We start from the raw sequence: 18661 nt of genomic DNA on the forward strand, positions 1-18661 counted from the left end.
TTGCAGGACGGTGACGTAGTGTGTGCTCGTCATGATACCAGATATGTGCAAAATACAAGTTCACAAGCACCAAGAACTTACCCTATACGTTCGCCCAAGTCCAATGTGCTTTGCTACACCTTTCCTACCTTACATGGCTTCAAACGCAGAACCAAATATCAGATGGCGGCAGTTAACAAGGTAGGTCGTGGATATCATTCAAGAGCCTTTCTATTGATGAAGACCGTGAGGGTGGTGTGCTTCTCAATGAGATAGGATATCATCATATCAGCTGAGCTAAGACAAGTCTGCCAATATTCTACTACATGTGCATGAGAAAGCTATCTCTGTCTGGTTTAGCACCGTATGGCTTAAAAACGGAGTTTTACGGATTCTTTGACGATTGTCTCGTGATTACATTTCGTGTAGGTATTCCTCGACGCCTCACAACGACCATCACTGTTTCTCGAGAAGCAACACACTATCATCAATTCCGCACACGTGTCTACATCTAGAATATAAAATCACACCATCATTCATACCAAAATGTCAGATGGTTGGCCGTCAAATGGGTAGATAGTCTGAGTTTTCCTCCAGGCCTTCACGACCGTGCCCCCACGCCCTGCTTTCTGGTGTCTCGCCACTTTGTACAGGACGCCTGTTAGCAGCCGCGTGTCACCTACCACCTTGCGTGTCCTCGGGCCTATCCAACTGGTGACCGAGACCTGAAAGGGAGCTCTGCGCATATCTGGACACACCTACTCTTGTAGTACTGGACCGATGCCACGCACGCTGTTTTGTTTTCTATATAGGACATCAAATTCTGCTCACAGCTTCAAAATTCCTTGTATCATGAGTGTACCTGAGGCAAGGTAGCTTGCAAAGCCAATCTAACCACGCCTACATAGACAAAAGGTCTCAACGAGTAACAGGCGGGAGATATGATTACCACATCCCTTCTTCGTATTGTAAAATCATTCTACCTGTTTACACATACACGTAGCAGAAGGGCGCCCCACTGACAGTGTTCATGCTGTCCTTGATCTTGATGGCCGGCTGGTGGGGCAAGACATCAATAAAGTCCTCCACTGTGACGTTGGGACTGGGAGGGAAGTTGCCCCAGGTGCCCGTGCCAAAGACATCCTTGCGGTTATTGAAGTCGAGATTCTGCCAGATCCAATAGATTCGATCCAACTGATTGTGATGGAACCAAAAGGCCGGATCATAGGGTGAGATGATTGGATCACGAGTGATGCCGCCGACGCCCCAGTGGCCACCTCCGTGAATGCCGATGGGCTTTTCCGTTGTCACTCTGGGGTCGCCCTCCTTTTGTCTTGTCAGCAACTTCAATCGCCGGGTTGCCCGAAAGGACAAGGCAGACTTACCAAGAACCCTTGGAACTCCCGTATGTTGTCATAACCGAGGATAAGCTCAGTGCTGTTGCGGAAAGTAGACCACCTTTGGAGAGGGTTCGTGTTCAAGTCTCTGTCCAAGCACCTAGGATTATTGCCGTAGACCGTCTCGTTGGTCCAAGGCGTCCCATCGAGAGGGAAAGGCCCGAGCCTGACCACCGTGTCATTGAACGGACCGCTCTCGACGCATCCGCCGCCAGTGCCGGGAGGGAACACAACCCGAATGGGTTCGGGATCGGGCCCGCCAATGATGTCCAGAATGAAGTCTGGCCTTCCGGGAACAAACACTCCGTCGCTGCCAATGGAAGTATCGGAGCCGTCGAAAAGGGGGCTGCCTCTCATGTTGTTCACGTCCAGGCCCCACTCCCAGTAGGGTAGCCCTTGGGTCCACCCGCACTCTGTCTCGAGGAGGGTCTCGTAGGTGAAGAGAAAGTAGCGATGCCAAACCAAAAAGGTGGCACTCATGTGAACGAAGAATGTACGCCATGCGTGAGCATAAGCGAGGTCATCCCAGAGAGTGATGGCTCCCGGGACCGTGCCGTCTTTGGGAAGGACAGAGGGTTTGCCTTGAAGACACTTGACCGCGGCAACAAACTTGCGGCGGTCGGCCTTGGAGAGAGTGCGCCATTCCCGACGGTACTTGATTTTGGTCGGGGTGCAGGTGCCGCCAGTCCGAGTCAGGGCGCTGAGAGTAGCGAGGGCATTCAGACCCTTGAGGGCAAGACCGGAGTCAATGGCAGCTTGGGCATAGTTGGGAATGTTGAGAGGAGTTGCTGTGGCAAGGCCGGCGGTGAAAAGAAGGGCGGAGAGGAGCTGCATGTTGCAAGATGCTTGAGGGATGAGAAAGAAAGGATGGAGAGTGCAGAGAAAACACAAACAGCTGGAGAAGATGGTCTTGAAATACTATTTTTGCTTTCGTCATCCAAAAGGCAAAAGTGGTGAGATTCAGGGGTTGTTCTGACAGGTGGGCCGATCCTTGCCCAATTCTTACCAGGTATCCCAGATATCACGTCTTCTTGCCGGCCGCGGCAACTTTCTTTTACATGTTCTATCTTGTCTATTGGCAAATAACGTGGCAGTATGCCAGTTGTGGTGTCCTGCTTACTTCCAAGAGATGCAAAGAAGGTAACATTACCTATTTGTTGGCCGTTAGTGGACAGCCCTGCATAGTATTTCCTGCAAGGTCCGACAAGCGAGTCCACAGAGAAGACCTAACCATAGTTGCATCCCAGATGGTAGCGGGCGCCTCGCAAGCATTGACTGGAGTAGAATAAGATGCATTGCTGGTAGTGTGTGCAACCGAAATAGACGTTACACGTACTGACTGTGCTTTGTTTTTGAAGGCATGTTAGGTAACACACGTACTCTGCTTCGGTTTAGATGCCCGATAGGTCGCAGAATGCGTCCCATGTCACCAACCGACCTTGGCCCTCTTTTTCGTGAAAATTCGGTTCTGGTGGTCAGACAAAACACATGGTACGCACGGCTCGTTGGGCCTCAAAGCAGCACTATTGTTTCTTGGGCGTTCTTGTGTAGTGGAGATGATGTGGTTGTTGATGAGGTTTATCTTTCTTCCCAAAGCTTCAACCATGGCCTTTGTATTACTTGAGCGTGGCGGCTGACGTGCAACCAACGAAAAGGACCATGATGATCAAAGACAGGACCAGGTTTTAGAATCATCGACAGGGACTTGAGAAACCTCAAAACGTCTTCTTTTAGATGTTAACATGAGGCAACAGCAGATAGACTAAGGTATAGAATAGAACATCGATCAACTCGTGTCAAGTCAGGGAAGCGAATAGGCATCTAGGTAGCTTGACACTGCAAATGAAGAAAAACACCATGACCAAGGACATGCTGCAGTTGAAACGATTGTGAAGATATCAGTACAAAGTGGTGTAAGTACCTAGGTAGTTAAAGACTGTGAGAGAAGAAAACCGAAAATAGTCCAAAGAGAGATCATCAGACCCGTCCAGTTCAAAATACTTGTTGCCAATTAGTTCGCCTGCAATGTGGATTGTGGCCAGTATGAGACTGATCATAACTTCTTGCCTGTTGTGTCGACACATGATCATGACCATTGCTTTCCACTACTAACGCGTGATTGTAACAGAAAGACCACCATACTGAATGGTGGTCCAAAGCCTGAATGCGAGAATTGTTAGCAGTTGTATCACCTCATCGGCTCATCAAATATATGGAAACATACCACCAGTTTACACTCCCTGTGAGAATATTAGCATGGCAATACAACTTACCAAGAGCTAGTTTCAATGAAGACTCACAGGATTCGTACTCCTCGGCGCTAGCAACAGCGCAACCACACTGTCCCGTGTCACCATGGACACACATACGTCCGATTGCTGCCTGATGGCATCCACCACCACGGCTGCAAAGATCAGCAAGTCTGCCGCTAGGCTTCATGGGATCATCCCAACGGCCAGCATCATTGTTGTGGACGCAACCCCAGGCCAAGAGAGCAGCTTCGGCCGCGGCGGTGGTATTGAACTCGATGTCCTTGGCTTCAAGCTTAACCTCGGTGGCGGGCATGGCCATCGCAGCCTGTGCAAAGGCAGCAAAAGACAGCCAGGTAGTTTTCATGTTGATGGTTCAGGGGTTGAAATCTTGAGTATCTAACTGTTGCAATGTTGGGTTTTGGGCCTGCTGGTTGACCTTGAGTTGACGAATCCACTTTCTGAGGAATGATTAGGGCTACTCATAGAAAAGCCTTGGGCACCTGTTCTTGTTTTCGTCCGTTATCTGGGAATTGTTCTCATCAAGTTGTTGGCATTTTCGTCCAGGCTTCATGATCCTACTCAATCTTGATCCAGCCCACCCATCAAGTCGTTTGACTGAATTGCTTGATAACGTCAGGCCTTTGTTGCACAGAGCGAGGTGCTGTTGGAGAAACGTTTGCTGCAATTAGAAGGTGATAGACATTTCCTGTCCCTTGTGGAACCATGTCCTTGATTCATGCTAAAGACGGTGCTGTGCCGTTGGCAATAATAGTTACTAGTTTGTTCCAAGAGAGGATCAACAGTAATAACACATTGTCATGCTGAGGGATCCTGCGCTTGTACTGTGTATGCGGTGCCACGGTGAGCCCGAATGTCAACTACCCTGGTCTCCAATCAATATACATGATGAGCAACATTGTAAAATCACACGCTGACCTTACCACGTATGGTCAATATCTACTTGGTCAGTTGCTTTCTTCGCTTGTACTACCAGCTGTTGGAAGACGCATCTTTCTAAAGTTGTGTGTTATGCCTAGATTTTAGGTCCAGCTAAAGATCAAAGATCAAGAAAAGGACAGCATTGCCAATCTCAACTATCTTGTTAGGCACACTAACTGGATCAAGTCAGTACATGCGGTTGGACAAGCCCGGCGGAGAATGCCGACGGGAATCAATGAAACCAGCTGGAATTTGCCATAACCAACATTGGGGATCAAGAACCATGTGATGTTCAGGATGCTATATTTGCAGACAGGCCATGATCCTTCTCTGTAGTACGTAGCACAGAAGGATGGGGACTCGAATTGCAAGAAAACGAAGGAGAAACGTAAGTGTCATGAACTGAATGCCTTTGCATGATTTGATGGGGACGGGTCAACCAAGGTACATGGAAACAAAAAGGAGTAGCTGGCTTTGGCCGACTCCGACTTCAACGCCTTTTCCTACGTGATCGCACTCAGTGGAAGGATAGATAAAGGACCAAGCGTGGAAGGCAGAATAACTCGGAATGTTTATTTCAGGAAGGAGAAGAGATGATCCATAGACACCTTACCTGCCATATGTAAAAGCAGCACAGAAGAAGCGAGGCTGACTAAAGCTTGTATATCAGTTGACCCGATACTAACAATCTTCATCCTTGCCCGGATTCTTCCATCTATCACGTCTTATTCAGCACTTTGAGCAGAACCGGGAGTTGGGAGCCAAACATGCGCAGGGTCACCCCTGTTTCGGGAACAGTCTTGTCTCCACCCCCTTCTTCCCCGGTCCAACGGGTGTGGGGACAATGCGACGTCAAGGCGGAATGGCAACAAGCTCCCCCTTCAACATCTTTCGAGATTGCATCCACAACGACTTGGCTAAATCTATCCATACTAAGAGGCACTGACAGCAGTTTCAGCACGGTTTGCAGAACTCGGGAACCGCAAAAGAAGATCGGAGCCTCAGTTCAACATACCTAGGTATTCAGTCTATCAACTGCTTCTGCGCAGATTGTTGTTTTTTGGCTGTCCGTGCGGAGTGCAAGATCTCCCACAAGACATGACATTCCAGGGGCTACACGCACCACATCAGACGACGGGGTTCGGTGGACCTGCGGTTCTCGTGTACTTCACTTGTTGGACAGATATGTTCCCCATTCAGATCGCCGTGCAGAACGATCTCCTTCTCTCAAACATTTCTTGTTTGGCTGCACATGTCAGATCCTTGCCTTGGCCGATGCTCCAGCATCTTTTTCGTTATCTGAGACGTGGAGCTTGGGTACAGAACATGCCTGGGGCCTTTTGACAATGAGTAATTCAGATGAATGAACGAGAGTTGGAATAGTTTAAAGCTTCGGAAAGTCTACCCGAGCCGTGTTTTCTTGTCCCGGTGTGCTTTTCTCTCTGCAATCAATCTCCAAGCTCAACCCGACTCGATCTTCCTCTTCCAGCAAATTGTTCCTCGTCTTTGATCTTGAATAATCCCTCCCTTCAGGCTCCATTTGATCTGATCTGTCTCCACCCATACCAGCCACAATGAACCAGCTCCGTCTTGAACCCAAAATTGACTACGGGCCCCAGCTCAACGTCACCGTCTGGCTCCTTATATCAGTCTCGGCCATCTTCCTCTTCACGCGTCTCTACCTAAAGAACTGCCAGAACCGTGGCCTGTGGTGGGATGATTATTTCCTGCTAGGCTCCTGGGTCCTCCTTGCTGCCCAGGCCGGTCTTATTTCTGACGTTGTCGGCTTGGGATACGGACGCCAAGTCATCCCAATGGAAAAGTTTGGTTTCTTTCCGATCAGAGTGAATGTTCTCTCAACATTGTTGATCATCGCCAACTTATGGGGCAAAACGAGCTTTGCGTTGACACTGCTTAGAATCCCCGAGCGCTGGGTGAGGGTTGGTGTCTGGACCATTCTGATCTCGTTGACGGGGACGCTGGTGCTAAGTGCAGTCATGGTGTGGATAAGCTGTCTTGATATCAACTTGAGGGGGAGGTGTGTTCCGGTAGAGGTGTCGTTGCGATACAACATTTTTTCGTGCGGTAAGTGAACCCCCCTCAAACAGAGCAGCAGGCAATACTGACCGAGTTGTTTTCATAGTATTTTCAGCTGCGATTGACGTTGTACTGGCGTTCTTACCATGGAAATTCTTGTGGGGCCTGGAAATGAGTATCAAAGAAAAAGTTGGCGTTATCATTGCAATGAGCATGGGAGTTTTGTGAGCACCCCTCTGCCCACAGAGAAAAGGCATGACTGACAACCACCACAGCGCAGGCGCAGCAGCTGGTATCAAGTCTGCCACTCTCCCTGCTGTTCATAATGGGACCGATCCAAGTAACTACCCACATCTGCTGTTCAAAGCACCCATAATTGACTGATAGCCTTAGCTGCCAGTGTGCCATTGTTGATCTGGGGAAACGCCGAAGCAGCTATCTGCATCATGGCTGCATCCATTCCCATCCTCCGAGCACTCGCCAGAGGCACCTGCCGCGGCCAGGTACCCCACGGATATGAGACATACGAATATGGGTCAGCTGGCATGTCAGAGCCCAGGCTTGCGCGGTCAACATTCAGTAGAACTGCAGTCATGTCTCTGGCATTGCCAATCCAGTCGCCACCCGCGTTGTATTCTCAAAAGACGCCCCATGTTAAAGAGGCCGATAGTTTGGACGACACCCTGACAAGCGGAAGTCCCGTGCAGTCATTAACGCGCAAGCACAAGTCCGAAGAGGACGATGCTGACAGCTTCGAAATGACCAACTACGGGCAAAGCCGTCCACAAAGTCCACAGAGCATACATACTACCGATAGGCCGCAGAGCCCGTTGGACTTTGTTGGGCGGAACCCAGTCCCGCGATGAGCGGGCACGATGACAAACCGTGCGTAAAAAGGACGAAGAAACTCGGCGCACGCTGCTACATGAGCCCAGCTGCGACTTGAAAAAGGCTCCGACACGTCACGAATCGGCAGGTGAGAAGGGCAGATTCTTATGGCCAAATGGATGCTGATGAAAAGCCAGAATATATGGACGTTTAATGATCGGTATGCGATCCTGAGGCAGATGGCCAGGTGGCGCCAACGCTCCCTTGAAAATCCGGCCCAAGAGGACACAGTGTCGATCCAGGTACCAGGAGAGGTGCTGAGATGACGGTCAAGATTGCATTTGCAGGCGGTAGATCTTGAGAAGAGGATATCGAGTATATTAATCATCGAAATGGCTAGCCACATGGTGCGCAATGGCTGTTGCATCTCCATTGAAGTCGTTGCAAACAGGACAAGTGGATGTCTGCTGCCCCGCCACAGAGAATTCGTCGAATGACTGTGCAGTGTCCGCAGTTGCTGTCGCTGACTCGCTTCTTTTTCCTCCACGCTTTGGTTTGGCGGGCTTGATGTAAGCATCCAGTCCAACCTGTTCCGAGGGTCTTTCCTCTTCCCGCCAATCTGTCGGCCCAGTATGATATCTTCCCCTCCCCCTACGTCCACCTCTCTCTCTGATGTCAAACTCGGTTGTTGGAGCTCCCTGGTCTGGTAGCGCGTCATCGCCGCCAGCGCCAGCGGTTGATGATGTTGGTGAAGATGCCATGCTCTGTACTCTCCCGACGCGACCGTCAACAAGCCTGACCTTGATGCCGCGATGATGTTCCCCTTTGGTCAGCACATCCTTGACAAGTCCAGACACGGTGCGACCTGTGGGCTGGTCAACTTTGAGCACGATATTGACCGGCGCGCCCGGGATGACCTCCCTGGTTGAGGGGACTCGTCGTTGGGAATGCTGATGGCGATGCATGGGCAAGGAGAGGATGTGGGAAAATTGGCAAGTGTTGGTTGGTTGTCGGGATGATCAAACCAGTGGTGGGGAGGGTGATGGGAAGAACTTGGCGCGGCAGTTGATGTGGGTCTCACAATATATGCATTTATGAAAAGTTGGGCACTGTTAGATCAATATTTGCCATTCACTTGACTCCACCCCCGTCAATTCACTCGGTTGCTCTCAAACAGAACTCACAACCTCTTTCTCACCCATCTTTTTCTCATCCCCGAGCTCGGAATCGCCCTTGTCAAAACCCTCCGCGGCTGAGATGATGTCCGAATCTTCATAAATCGTTGCGGCAATATGTGTCTCTGGAGCAGGAAAAAAATAACTCAGGCCAATATATACCAAAAACGCACTTGTGTATCCCCAGAAATAAAACATGAAATAAAGCTTATCGGCGTCCCCAATCGTGCCTTTGATCGACGGGTCAACAGAGGCAGCCCTAGTTGTGATTTTGTTAGTCACATCGCAGTTCTTTATTGAGCAGATACACTTACATCCCAGGGATGCTGGGCACGACACTGATCAAGAATGCCACCGCTGCCCTCCAGTTCGTACCCCATTTGTTGAACCGGTACCTTCCATGTGCTCGGTATAGGCCCGGAATGTCATACATTTGCTTTTGTACAACCCAGTAGTCTGCGCTGAGCATTGCTGCAATCGGTGCCAGGAAAATCCCCAATCCCGCCATGAATGCGAGGAGAGACTGAGCAGAGTGGATAATCTTCCAAGGTTGCATGACCCAGCCCGCAATTACTGTCGTGATAATAACTCCACGTCTGATGTTGAGGTACTTGGGCCAAAGACACATGATGTCGTTGGCACAGCTGATGACATTGGCAGAAAGATTGGTACCAATCTGGGCTACTACCCAGCAGAGCCCTACAAAGAAGGCGCCAGCCCGACCAGAGGGGCCGTCCCAGTGAGAAGCAATTTCGAGAGGATCCCACATGTACTAGAACACGTCAGCCGAGAGCCGAATTGTGGAAGAAGGTGCGTGTACCTTTCCATAAACAACCTTGGAAGCAGAGCAGCAGATGATGCCGAAGAGTCCCAGCATGAGCTGGATGCCTGGCAAAAAGGCAACTTGCCAGTAGACACCCTTGTCTGATTTGAGATACCGTGTGAAGTCGGGTATGTTGGTCGCCATTGTTGCCCAGCCGCCGGTGATGGAGGACAGAGAAGACAAGATCAGCCATGATCTATCCGTGCCATGAACACCATACGGAAGGTTCCAGATATCCCCTGCACCACCAGCCTTGGACGTCATTGTGATGACCACGGCAACCGAGGTAGTGATGACAAGCACTAGAGGTAATTAGCAGAGATTCCTATCAAGAGTCGTTGACTTACCACACTTGGCTACAAAGAACCACTTGAGCTTGTGCGGCGGGATGAGCAGGATAGGAAACTGCACTAGCCAGAAGATCAAGTGCGATATCATTCCCTGCGTGGTGATTCCAACACTATCTGGAATGTTGTTGGGAATATCGAGATAGGATGGCCAAATGGATCGGATGATCTGTGTCATGGCAGTCGATCCGGTGTAAGTCTGAATAGCATGCCAGAACAAGGCCGTGATAGCCCTCGTCACTACTGCAAATCGAGAGAAGTACCAGCCAAACGAGGCTCTCATGGCGACGGGAAAGGGGATATGAAGCCGAGCACCGACCATGCCATTCAACACCAGGGGAACAGTGCAGACGAGACTGCCAAAGATGATGCAAACAATGGCCTCACGCCAGGTGAGCCCGAGAGCGATGATGGAAGCGGGTGCCATCCAGCTTTGGGCGTTGAGTGCATCACTGAACCAGTATCCAAACATGGTCCATGCCGACCAGGTCCGACGATTGAGGGGGGTGACATCGCAGTCAACGTTGGTCCAGGCTCCAGGGTCGGCAAAGGAAGTGGTCTGACGAGGTAGAACCCAACCTTGCCTGGTGGTTTTGGACTTGATTCTTTCGTGGAGCGTCATGGTGGCAAGGGTGTAACCAAGACTGCAGTGTTGCTCTGCTTGGGAATTGTAGAGATGAGACATGATGCCAATTTATGTCCGAGCCATCGACGATACCGTCGAAGCCCACGGTTGAGCCCGCCATCCGGCATGGTGAAACTGTCTTGCTGGTGATGATGATAGCAACCCCGCAAGGGCGCCGGCGGCCAAAAGATTGCAGAGATGGCCGCCGGGTCAAGATAACATAAGCGATGCCTGTGTTCATCTTTGCCATTGTGGTAATGACAGTGATTGGACAGACGCTGTGGGGTGCGGGGAAACTCTTATCATCGGAGATGTGTTTATAAGGTGCGGCTGACCGACCACGAGGAAGGAAGTGTGTTGTGTTGACCGGCGGCCCCACAGACCGCACCGCCGGCCATTCAAATCTCTTGCTCCTACCAGATAAGTCAGATATAACGGTTAGCTCTTGCAAGATAAGATGTTTGGCAAAGACTGCGCCCTCGAAGTTGAGCCAGCCATTTCTGGTCGACTTGCACCACCATGGCACCAGCACTCAAGACCACTCTGGCTCTGCAAGATGCCAAACCCTATGCCTTCGAGTGTCCTACAGCAACGACCGCCTTGATCATCATCGATATCCAACGGGACTTTGTTGACCCCGGTGGTTTCGGCTCCATACAATGTGGCAACGACGCCGTCTTTTCCAGAGCACGCGCAATTGTCCCTGTTGTCAAGAAACTGCTTGACGCCTTTCGATCGTTTGGAGGGCATGTAATTCACACGCGTGAAGGACATGAACCGGGTCTTGCTGATCTTCCTGCCGCCAAACGGCTCCGTCAAATTTCCAACCCGGTCGGTCACCATAGTCTGGGAATTGGTGATCAGGGACCCATGGGCAAGCTCCTCGTCCGAGGAGAATATGGCCACGATATCGTGGATGAACTCACCCCCTGGCCGGATGAGACAGTCATTGACAAGCCAGGAAAAGGAAGCTTTTGGGGCACGAATATTCACAGGATCTTGCTTGCACGTGGAATAACCCATCTAGTATTTGCGGGAGTAACAACAGAGTACTTGACCCATTCCCATAGTGCTGTTGAGAAACCGTCGCTGACCTTTGCCACAACAGGTGCTGTGTCAGTACAACACTGCGCGAATGTGCTGACCGAGGCTATCAATGCATTGTGTTGGAGGACTGCACGCAGGGGTTCGATGCTCAGCAGGTGACCACATCACTGGACATTATTTCGGGGCAAGATGGATTGTTTGGGTTCGTCGGCAACAGCCCAGACTTTTTCCAAGCAATCGATCGAGCATCAGCCAAAGCCTTGACCCAAGGGCTGGCACTGACGCCGCCTGCAACACCCATGGGACACGAGGACTCGGAACCTCGCTTCGGTTTCCTTCCAGACGAAAGCGTTCCATCAGTCGACCAGTTGTTGACTGATTACCGACAAAGTATCCGGTGCCCCGTCGAAGTCATCAAGTCTCTGTACAAACGAATCAACCAGTACAAAGAAGTGGATCCAGCGGTCTGGATTCACCTTGAGCCCGAAGCGAACGTGCTGCATGCAGCAACCAAGCTAGTCAACAAGTACAAGGGAAAGGCGTTACCACCATTATATGGTATTCCCTTCTCGGTCAAAGACACCATCGATGTCGCGGGAGTGCCAACAACAGCGGCCTGTCCGAGTTATGCATACACTCCTCAAGTGAGCGCTACAGCAGTCCGACGTGTGCTCGATGCCGGCGCGTTGTTTATCGGCAAAGTGAACCTTGACCAGCTGGCCACTGGCCTGTCTGGCTGCCGCTCCCCATATGGAACCCCCCACAGTGTCTTTAGCGACAAGCACATATCCGGTGGCTCTTCCTCTGGATCATGTGTTTCGGTCGGGGAGAGACTCGTGTTGTTCGGTCTCGCAACAGACACCGCTGGTAGTGGTCGAGTCCCAGCTGCATTTAATGGGATCGTTGGCTTCAAGCCCACCAAAGGGACTGTTTCCGCTCGCGGTCTTGTCCCGGCCTGCCGCACGCTCGACACAATTACCGTCGTTGCTCCCTCTATTACCGAGGCTCGCAAAGTCTGGCAAGTCATTGCACATCATGACCCGGAGGATCCATACTCCAAACTTCCCCATACGCTTCCTACATGGCACATTGACTACCGAGGCCCGCGTGTTGGTGGGTTCACCTTTGCCGTTCCTCCACCAACAATCCTAAAAGTCTGCAAAAAAGAATACCGGGAGCTGTTCTCCTCTGCCGTCTCAGCACTGCAATCATGCGGAGGTACGCTCAAGGAAGTAGAGTACACACCCTTTTCTGCTGCTGGAGACCTCCTCTACGATGGAAGTCTCCTACACGAGCGCATTCATTGCATTGGCCACCGGTTCCTACAGTCCAACTTACCCGACATGCATCCTGTGATCAGAGAGCTGTTTGACAAAGCCATGTCAAACCCCCCGTCGGTATACGATGCGTTCCGCGACCAGGCTCTTCAGGCGCGGCTGACAAGGGAGGTGCAAGGTGTCTTTGATGTGCTAAACGGTGGGGTAGATGTTCTCGTGGTGCCGACTACCACGCAGCACCCCACCATCAAGGAGATGGAGGCTGATCCGTTGAAATTGAATAGTGAGCTGGGGACTTTTACGCATTGTGCAAATGTGGTAGATTTGTGTGGTGTCTCGGTACCAGCAGGGACTTGGTTGTGGGGACAAGAAGGTGATGAGCGGAAGATGCCTTTTGGCATCACAATCTTGAGCGCGAGCGGGTATGATGCAAAGGTTTTGGATATTGCCGGGGTCTTTGAGGAGGAGATGATGCAGCGCGAGACTTTCAGACTATGAGAAATGACGGGCTTGGCGAGACACATGTCATAGCAACGATCTTTCCCTTGTCAGAGTTGAGATGATTTATTTAGTAATTCCAGTTCCGCCTTGTGAGCATCACGATACCTAAAATCTCGGGAACCTGGGAGGACTTCCCCTCTTGCCAAAAGCCAACACCAACCACCCAGCAATGAGACAGACTCCGCCGATTGGCGTGACCGGGCCCAGAAACTTGAACTTTTCAGGGTTCAACGTCAAAGCGTAGATGGATCCACTGAACATTGTCATGCCGGCAGTGAAGAGTGAGGCGGCGACTGGATTGCCGGAAGCCATGAGCAGCGCGACGGAGTGGATCAACTTTGGAAGCGCGAGAATTAACATATGCCGGGAGAAATATCGGAGAGATATATTACCTGGTACTGGGCAGCAGTTCCCCAGCTCGCTAGTTTCGCGGGGTCTGCAATCCGCTTCTTGAGACCGTGAGCTCCAAAGGCCCCGAAGCCGACAGCGGTCGCACCAGAAATGGCAGCAACTTTCCAGAAAATCGCACTGCTTGCCATTGTTTGGGTTTGCAAAGAGGATGAAGGTCGAGGGAGAAGGGGAGAGGACTCGTCTTCTGCAGGCATTCTGTGATTTGTGTTGATGTCGAATTAAGCTTGTGGGGGCAGGCGGAAGGTGGTGGAGACTTTTGCTGACTAACTCTGCCAAGTACGTTGACATCGGCAAAGGCTGCGATGTGATGTCCAGCACAACTTGAAGCAATCGGTAGTCCTGACGCCGTACCCGTTTTATTTCGACTGATATTTCCCTAAATCTGTCAGTCAAAGTCAGAGGAAGTGCGGTCCTGTGGAACGCAACTGGTGACGCAACTACCTTGTAGCCATTTCTTGTTTAAGCCTTCGCACTCGGACAAGGCAAGATAGATAGCCTTTGGCTTATACCTTCGAGCTAAACTATAAGCGCCCTATTGAACTTCGCCAAGCTTCGGTAAGAATACGAATCCCGCTTCTCAGCATGCACCGCTCTGCTGAACTTGGCCGCAGATCAATAAGGAAACTAATGCTACTTGGCACGACGTTCTTCTCTTCTACTTCTTTAGATCAAGATCCTACGAATACAGCTATCACCTACTGGTGCCTTTGCCCTGCGCAATACGCTGCCCTCACATCAACTGCCAACAAAGACATACTAGCAGGAGGTTGGTGGCAACGATGACAGGTCCTAGAGAGATACGGCAGAAGATGGCGCTGTAGATAGGCTAAAACATTAAAGCTGGAGTCGGGCAGTCAGTTAAATATCAAGTAATTGCATTTAAAGAGAGTTTTAGAATTGAGTCAGTTTATCTCTGTGGTTTGGAGTTTGGGAATGGCGGCCCTTCGACAGAGTCTCTTTTGCCGACAATGCAGCTCTGCGTATCCCTGCAACTTGAATGAACACCAACAGAAAAGATTGGGAGCCAGGCATGCATATGAACAATAGGGTGTGCTGTGCAGTAAGCGGCTCAAATCAATGGAAGTCTTAACATTTTTGCTCAACTTTTTTCTCACTATACCGTAGCGTTTAACTGACTTGAAAAGGAGGGCGACCATTCGGTAACTCCTGACACCAACTCCAATGGCACGCCTGCCCAAGCCGTGTTATCCACCACTATCGAGCGGTTGTGATAGGGTAAGTCTCTCCACGAGCACATTTAATCTTCAAAGTGTTCGCTTGTACACCTATGGAAGGGAAGTAAATCAGTGCAAAAAGCGGAGGTTTCCTAATCCGGTGCGAAACGCTGCAAAGCTCCGTTAGGTTGCTCCCGTTTTAAGGCAGCTGTTATCCGCAGAACGGAGAACGAGAAAGCTCACCATGTAGAACGGGGATATCATTGGTCCAGAAAATGGGGCTCCTTGGGGCACGAGAAGCAGATATTTAAATCTGATCCCGTTAAAACCAGAACAATACATCAAACCCACATATATCACGTGGATAAGGAGGCGCTTGGACACACCTGTGACCAAGGCGCTTGGACTCATTTGTACAAAGGTAAGCATGCTCTTCTTCCCTTTTCGTCCTCCCTCCAGTCCTCCCCAACCTGTTTCCCCATTAACACCAGCAATGGCGTCGCAAAGCCCCCCCGCTTTGCCGGTAAGGCCGCTTGCTTCGCCGGGTAGCGGTCATATTGAGCCTGTACTTCGCCCCTTTTTTTTTTCTCTCTCCCTTGCACAGATGGCAGATGCTGACACCTCACAGGTTTGGCTAGACGTTTCCACGGTTGAGGAGGTCATCGAATACATCATCAGCGCTCGCCACCGCGGCAGCGAGTCGATTCTTAGCTTCCAGTGGCAGGCAGACAGACTCGACCATCTTTTTGAACAACTGGACACCCGACTGATCGCACTCGACGAAAGAAAAATCCGCCGATTCGAGTACGACTACGAATCTAGTACCGTACATATCGACATCATGGGCGAATCCGAGCTCCATTATCAGGTTCAAGCTGGCCTTCGAGACTACATCAAAAACCGTCTTGCAGAGCGTATTGCCACCACGGATGATCCCACGATTCGCCGCCTAATGCAGTCTGTCGAAGAGAGGGGTACCTTTAACATTCTATACGAAAGGAAGATCCATAAACAAGCCGATGTTTCGCTCGGCCAGGCGGGCGCCCTGCCATCTTTGGTTTGCGAGGTCTCGTAGAGCGAGCCACGGAAACATGTCGAAAGGAAGGCGCGCCAATACATCAACTGCTCAGACGGCAAGATCCGAGTCGCTCTGATCCTTGATCTTCAATATCCCCATATGAAAAAGGCGTGGGTTAGTCTGCTGGTAACGGGCAGTCCAAGCGACTGGGTACAGCATTCTGAACTGTACCATGATGATGATCTTGTTGAACAACCTGTTGGACAGGTTGATCTCTATCTCTCTGACTTGGTCAGTTTGGCTGGTGTACCAACAGCGTTTTGTCGCCCCTCGACTGTTGAGTTGGCTGCTGGGGTCACAAGGTTTGTCGTTTCTTTATTTCGGGCAACACAACAGAGCTAACATGCCAATAGGAATCCCACGATCACCATAACGTTCGAACGACTTCGGGCTATCTTCCGCAAAGCTCGCCATTTACACAACCCAACCAAATTTACAACGGAGGCTACTGATCAAGAGCAAAATCCGTATGAGGAGGCCGAGAGGCGTGTGGCCGAGGAGCGCAGCGAGGCCGAGAGGCGTGTGGCCGAGGAGCGCAGCGAGGCCGAGAGGCGTGTGGCCGAGACGCGTTCTGAGGCACGCATCGAGATAGAACGGCGTGTGGCTGAAGCACGCATCGAGATGGAACGGCGTGTGGCTGAGGAGCGCAGCGAGGCCGAGAGGCGTGTGGCCGAGGCGCGTTCTGAAGCACGCATCGAGATCGAGCGGCTCATGGCCGAAGGCCGATTGGGGGCCAAGTAGCGCTCCGGAGATATGGCGACCTGTTTGTGAGAAGGAGGGGCACTGGAGGAACAATGTTTAATAGGTTTAAGTGTTTGTAGCATGCTCTAATTCACCACTCTTCTCTGTCTCTTTCTCTGTATAATCTATCGGCGACAGCGATCAGACGAGCGATCCAGAACACGGTTATCCGCCGGTTCCAGATAGAGAAGAGTAAAATAAGGATGCTTATTGCCGCCTCCCTCATTACCGTGAGGTAGATCACTTTTGCAGGAAGGCCTTGTAAGAGAAGGATATTTATAAGCGCCTCCCAGTGGCTGATCAACTGCTCCCCGCTGACTGGGCCATACTGGTCGTCGTCGGATGAGGAGCGGTATACCCGGGAGAGTCGCCTACTAAAGCAATTGCTGGCAACGGCCATCACCAAGTTCCATATATCCTTCGACATTTGGACCTCTCCTAATGGATTCTCTTTGTTGGCCGTTATCGCCCACTTTCTCGACGATCGCAACTCCTTAGTATAGATATTGGTATTGCTGGCTATTTCTAGTTAGATAATGCCGCTACTAACAACACCTGCCTCTATACCTTTCGCAGCCTCTCTCCGCTCCAGGCAAATTTCCTCTCCCTCGCCGGAGTACAATCAAACTAGTTAATGTTATAGATAATATTGGTATAATTAGAAGGCTCGCGCTCTAAATCCCCTCGGGTATCCCTACAGGACCGCCCTTACCGAAAAGTCACCCAACGTAAGTGAACCCGTAGGATAGCCAGGTCCTTCATTACCCCCTCTACTCGTGATGGCCTCGGGAGACCGCCCCACCAGTCCTCAAAACGCACCGCAGTCGGCTTCTTTTCGGGCGCCCCAATGGTGGGTGGGGGGCTTTAAAGGCCGCGCTCTGAAGCCCAATCCGGGGTTGGGATGCTGTGCCTGCCAGCCGTTTTGTATCTCGTCTTTCAAGGTCTCCAAGTTATCCGCATTCGTTATATCACTTGGAAGAGGATAGGAAAACTCGAAGTCAAGAGTAACGATCCTCCGGTTAGCATATAGAAAGTTATAAAGCGCTGGATCCCCTAATGATACCATTTTCCGTAAGTAGGTTATATATAGCCTAGAGTTTCTCGAGAAGACGAGGATCCCCTAGCTCCCCGGCTTGAAGATAGTGTAGCGACACTCCTTTGACGTTTCTTAAAAGGATAGCGGGAATCGGCCGCTTGCTAATTCGGTACTTGGTCTGCCTTTAAAACATCGGAAGCGAAACCGTACGTCCTGTGAAACGAGGATCAGTAGTAGGAACTACCAGTCTTCTGGAGGTCAGAGCATATACCTTGGCCTCGCACTCATGAAGTAAAACGTCCCGTTCCGAGGAGAGTAGTGCAGGGATGACCGAGCCCTGTGAGCGAATGGTTGAGAGGCAAACCAGAGAGCAGCCATATCGTACACTTGACTGGAATACTGAATATGGACTATCCAAGCTGCTAACTATTAGAAGATGTGCCGGCAAGGGGACGAACCAAAGTGAGTCTCCGCCACACCCCAGACGTATCTGCGAACATGTGTGCTCAGGAACGCCAGCAACATGCAGAGAAACAGGGGACGGAAGTAGCTGTTTGTAGCCAGAACCAGCTCGATGGCGGCAAGGATGCTAGTAGAGCCGGGGACGAAAAAGTCCAGGACGGAGACCTGGGTTAGGGTCAACGGAGTCGGCGAGGTGTTGTTGAATACGGTCATCGTGAGTAATAGGCAAGACAAGAGACCGGCCCGAATTTATGAAAGAGTCCCGGAGGAACTTGGAGGGCTGGGAGATGAACCGATGTCTGAGCGACAGTGCCTCCTCAAGAGGAAATTCTGCTATTCTTATTTGCATATCGCCCCAGCTTAACAACCTTAGAAGGATGTGTAGATCTCCAAATCTAAGACATGCCAATATCTTGCACTTGTAACGGGCCACCCCAAATCTCGCCTTTTCCGTTCGGCTCCAGGGTCCTGTCCTGATGGCGCCAATTCATCCCCGCGATGAGTTGTCAATGACCCGCGCATTGCCTGCTT

At 50.9% G+C, this 18661-nt stretch overlaps 9 protein-coding genes across 9 annotated transcripts; 4 read left to right on the plus strand and 5 right to left on the minus strand.

The window, feature by feature from the left end:
- Positions 1-530: 530 nt before the first annotated feature.
- On the minus strand, positions 531-2417 carry QC762_507480 (uncharacterized protein). Its single transcript, XM_062891169.1, has 2 exons — positions 1365-2417; positions 531-1305 (listed from the first exon to the last, which is right to left on the minus strand). The coding sequence occupies exons 1-2, from the start codon at positions 2208-2210 to the stop codon at positions 967-969; spliced, it is 1185 nt and encodes a 394-aa protein (XP_062742338.1). The 5' UTR covers positions 2211-2417; the 3' UTR covers positions 531-966.
- Positions 2418-3607: 1190 nt separating this feature from the next.
- Positions 3608-3992, minus strand: QC762_507475 (uncharacterized protein; the record flags this gene model as incomplete). The annotated part of the gene is made up of 2 exons (XM_062891168.1): positions 3608-3612; positions 3677-3992. 2 exons carry the CDS (start codon positions 3990-3992, stop codon positions 3608-3610), a joined length of 321 nt encoding a protein of 106 aa, XP_062742339.1.
- Positions 3993-6141: 2149 nt separating this feature from the next.
- QC762_507470 (uncharacterized protein) lies at positions 6142-7470 on the plus strand (the record flags this gene model as incomplete). The annotated part of the gene is made up of 4 exons (XM_062891167.1): positions 6142-6652; positions 6711-6828; positions 6880-6944; positions 6992-7470. 4 exons carry the CDS (start codon positions 6142-6144, stop codon positions 7468-7470), a joined length of 1173 nt encoding a protein of 390 aa, XP_062742340.1.
- A 342-nt stretch (positions 7471-7812) lies between these two features.
- QC762_0082840 (uncharacterized protein) lies at positions 7813-10668 on the minus strand (the record flags this gene model as incomplete). The annotated part of the gene is made up of 5 exons (XM_062883938.1): positions 9778-10668; positions 9428-9732; positions 8922-9379; positions 8617-8866; positions 7813-8382 (listed from the first exon to the last, which is right to left on the minus strand). Exons 1-5 carry the CDS (start codon positions 10460-10462, stop codon positions 7813-7815), a joined length of 2268 nt encoding a protein of 755 aa, XP_062742341.1. The 5' UTR covers positions 10463-10668.
- Positions 10669-10767: 99 nt separating this feature from the next.
- QC762_507430 (uncharacterized protein) lies at positions 10768-13314 on the plus strand. Its single transcript, XM_062891166.1, has 2 exons — positions 10768-11451; positions 11511-13314. The coding sequence occupies exons 1-2, from the start codon at positions 10922-10924 to the stop codon at positions 13222-13224; spliced, it is 2244 nt and encodes a 747-aa protein (XP_062742342.1). The 5' UTR covers positions 10768-10921; the 3' UTR covers positions 13225-13314.
- QC762_507420 (uncharacterized protein) lies at positions 13252-13872 on the minus strand. Its single transcript, XM_062891165.1, has 2 exons — positions 13620-13872; positions 13252-13563 (listed from the first exon to the last, which is right to left on the minus strand). The coding sequence occupies exons 1-2, from the start codon at positions 13830-13832 to the stop codon at positions 13333-13335; spliced, it is 444 nt and encodes a 147-aa protein (XP_062742343.1). The 5' UTR covers positions 13833-13872; the 3' UTR covers positions 13252-13332.
- A 1434-nt stretch (positions 13873-15306) lies between these two features.
- Positions 15307-15888, plus strand: QC762_0082870 (uncharacterized protein; the record flags this gene model as incomplete). The annotated part of the gene is made up of 2 exons (XM_062883939.1): positions 15307-15378; positions 15442-15888. 2 exons carry the CDS (start codon positions 15307-15309, stop codon positions 15886-15888), a joined length of 519 nt encoding a protein of 172 aa, XP_062742344.1.
- A 102-nt stretch (positions 15889-15990) lies between these two features.
- QC762_507410 (uncharacterized protein) lies at positions 15991-16632 on the plus strand (the record flags this gene model as incomplete). Its single annotated transcript, XM_062891164.1, has 2 exons — positions 15991-16193; positions 16245-16632. The coding sequence occupies 2 exons, from the start codon at positions 15991-15993 to the stop codon at positions 16630-16632; spliced, it is 591 nt and encodes a 196-aa protein (XP_062742345.1).
- A 1320-nt stretch (positions 16633-17952) lies between these two features.
- QC762_507400 (uncharacterized protein) lies at positions 17953-18343 on the minus strand (the record flags this gene model as incomplete). The annotated part of the gene is made up of 2 exons (XM_062891163.1): positions 17953-18078; positions 18146-18343. 2 exons carry the CDS (start codon positions 18341-18343, stop codon positions 17953-17955), a joined length of 324 nt encoding a protein of 107 aa, XP_062742346.1.
- Between the last annotated feature and the right edge of the window lie 318 nt (positions 18344-18661).

Source organism: Podospora pseudocomata, chromosome 5 (assembly GCF_035222375.1).
Source record: "Podospora pseudocomata strain CBS 415.72m chromosome 5, whole genome shotgun sequence".
NCBI lineage: Eukaryota > Fungi > Ascomycota > Sordariomycetes > Sordariales > Podosporaceae > Podospora > Podospora pseudocomata.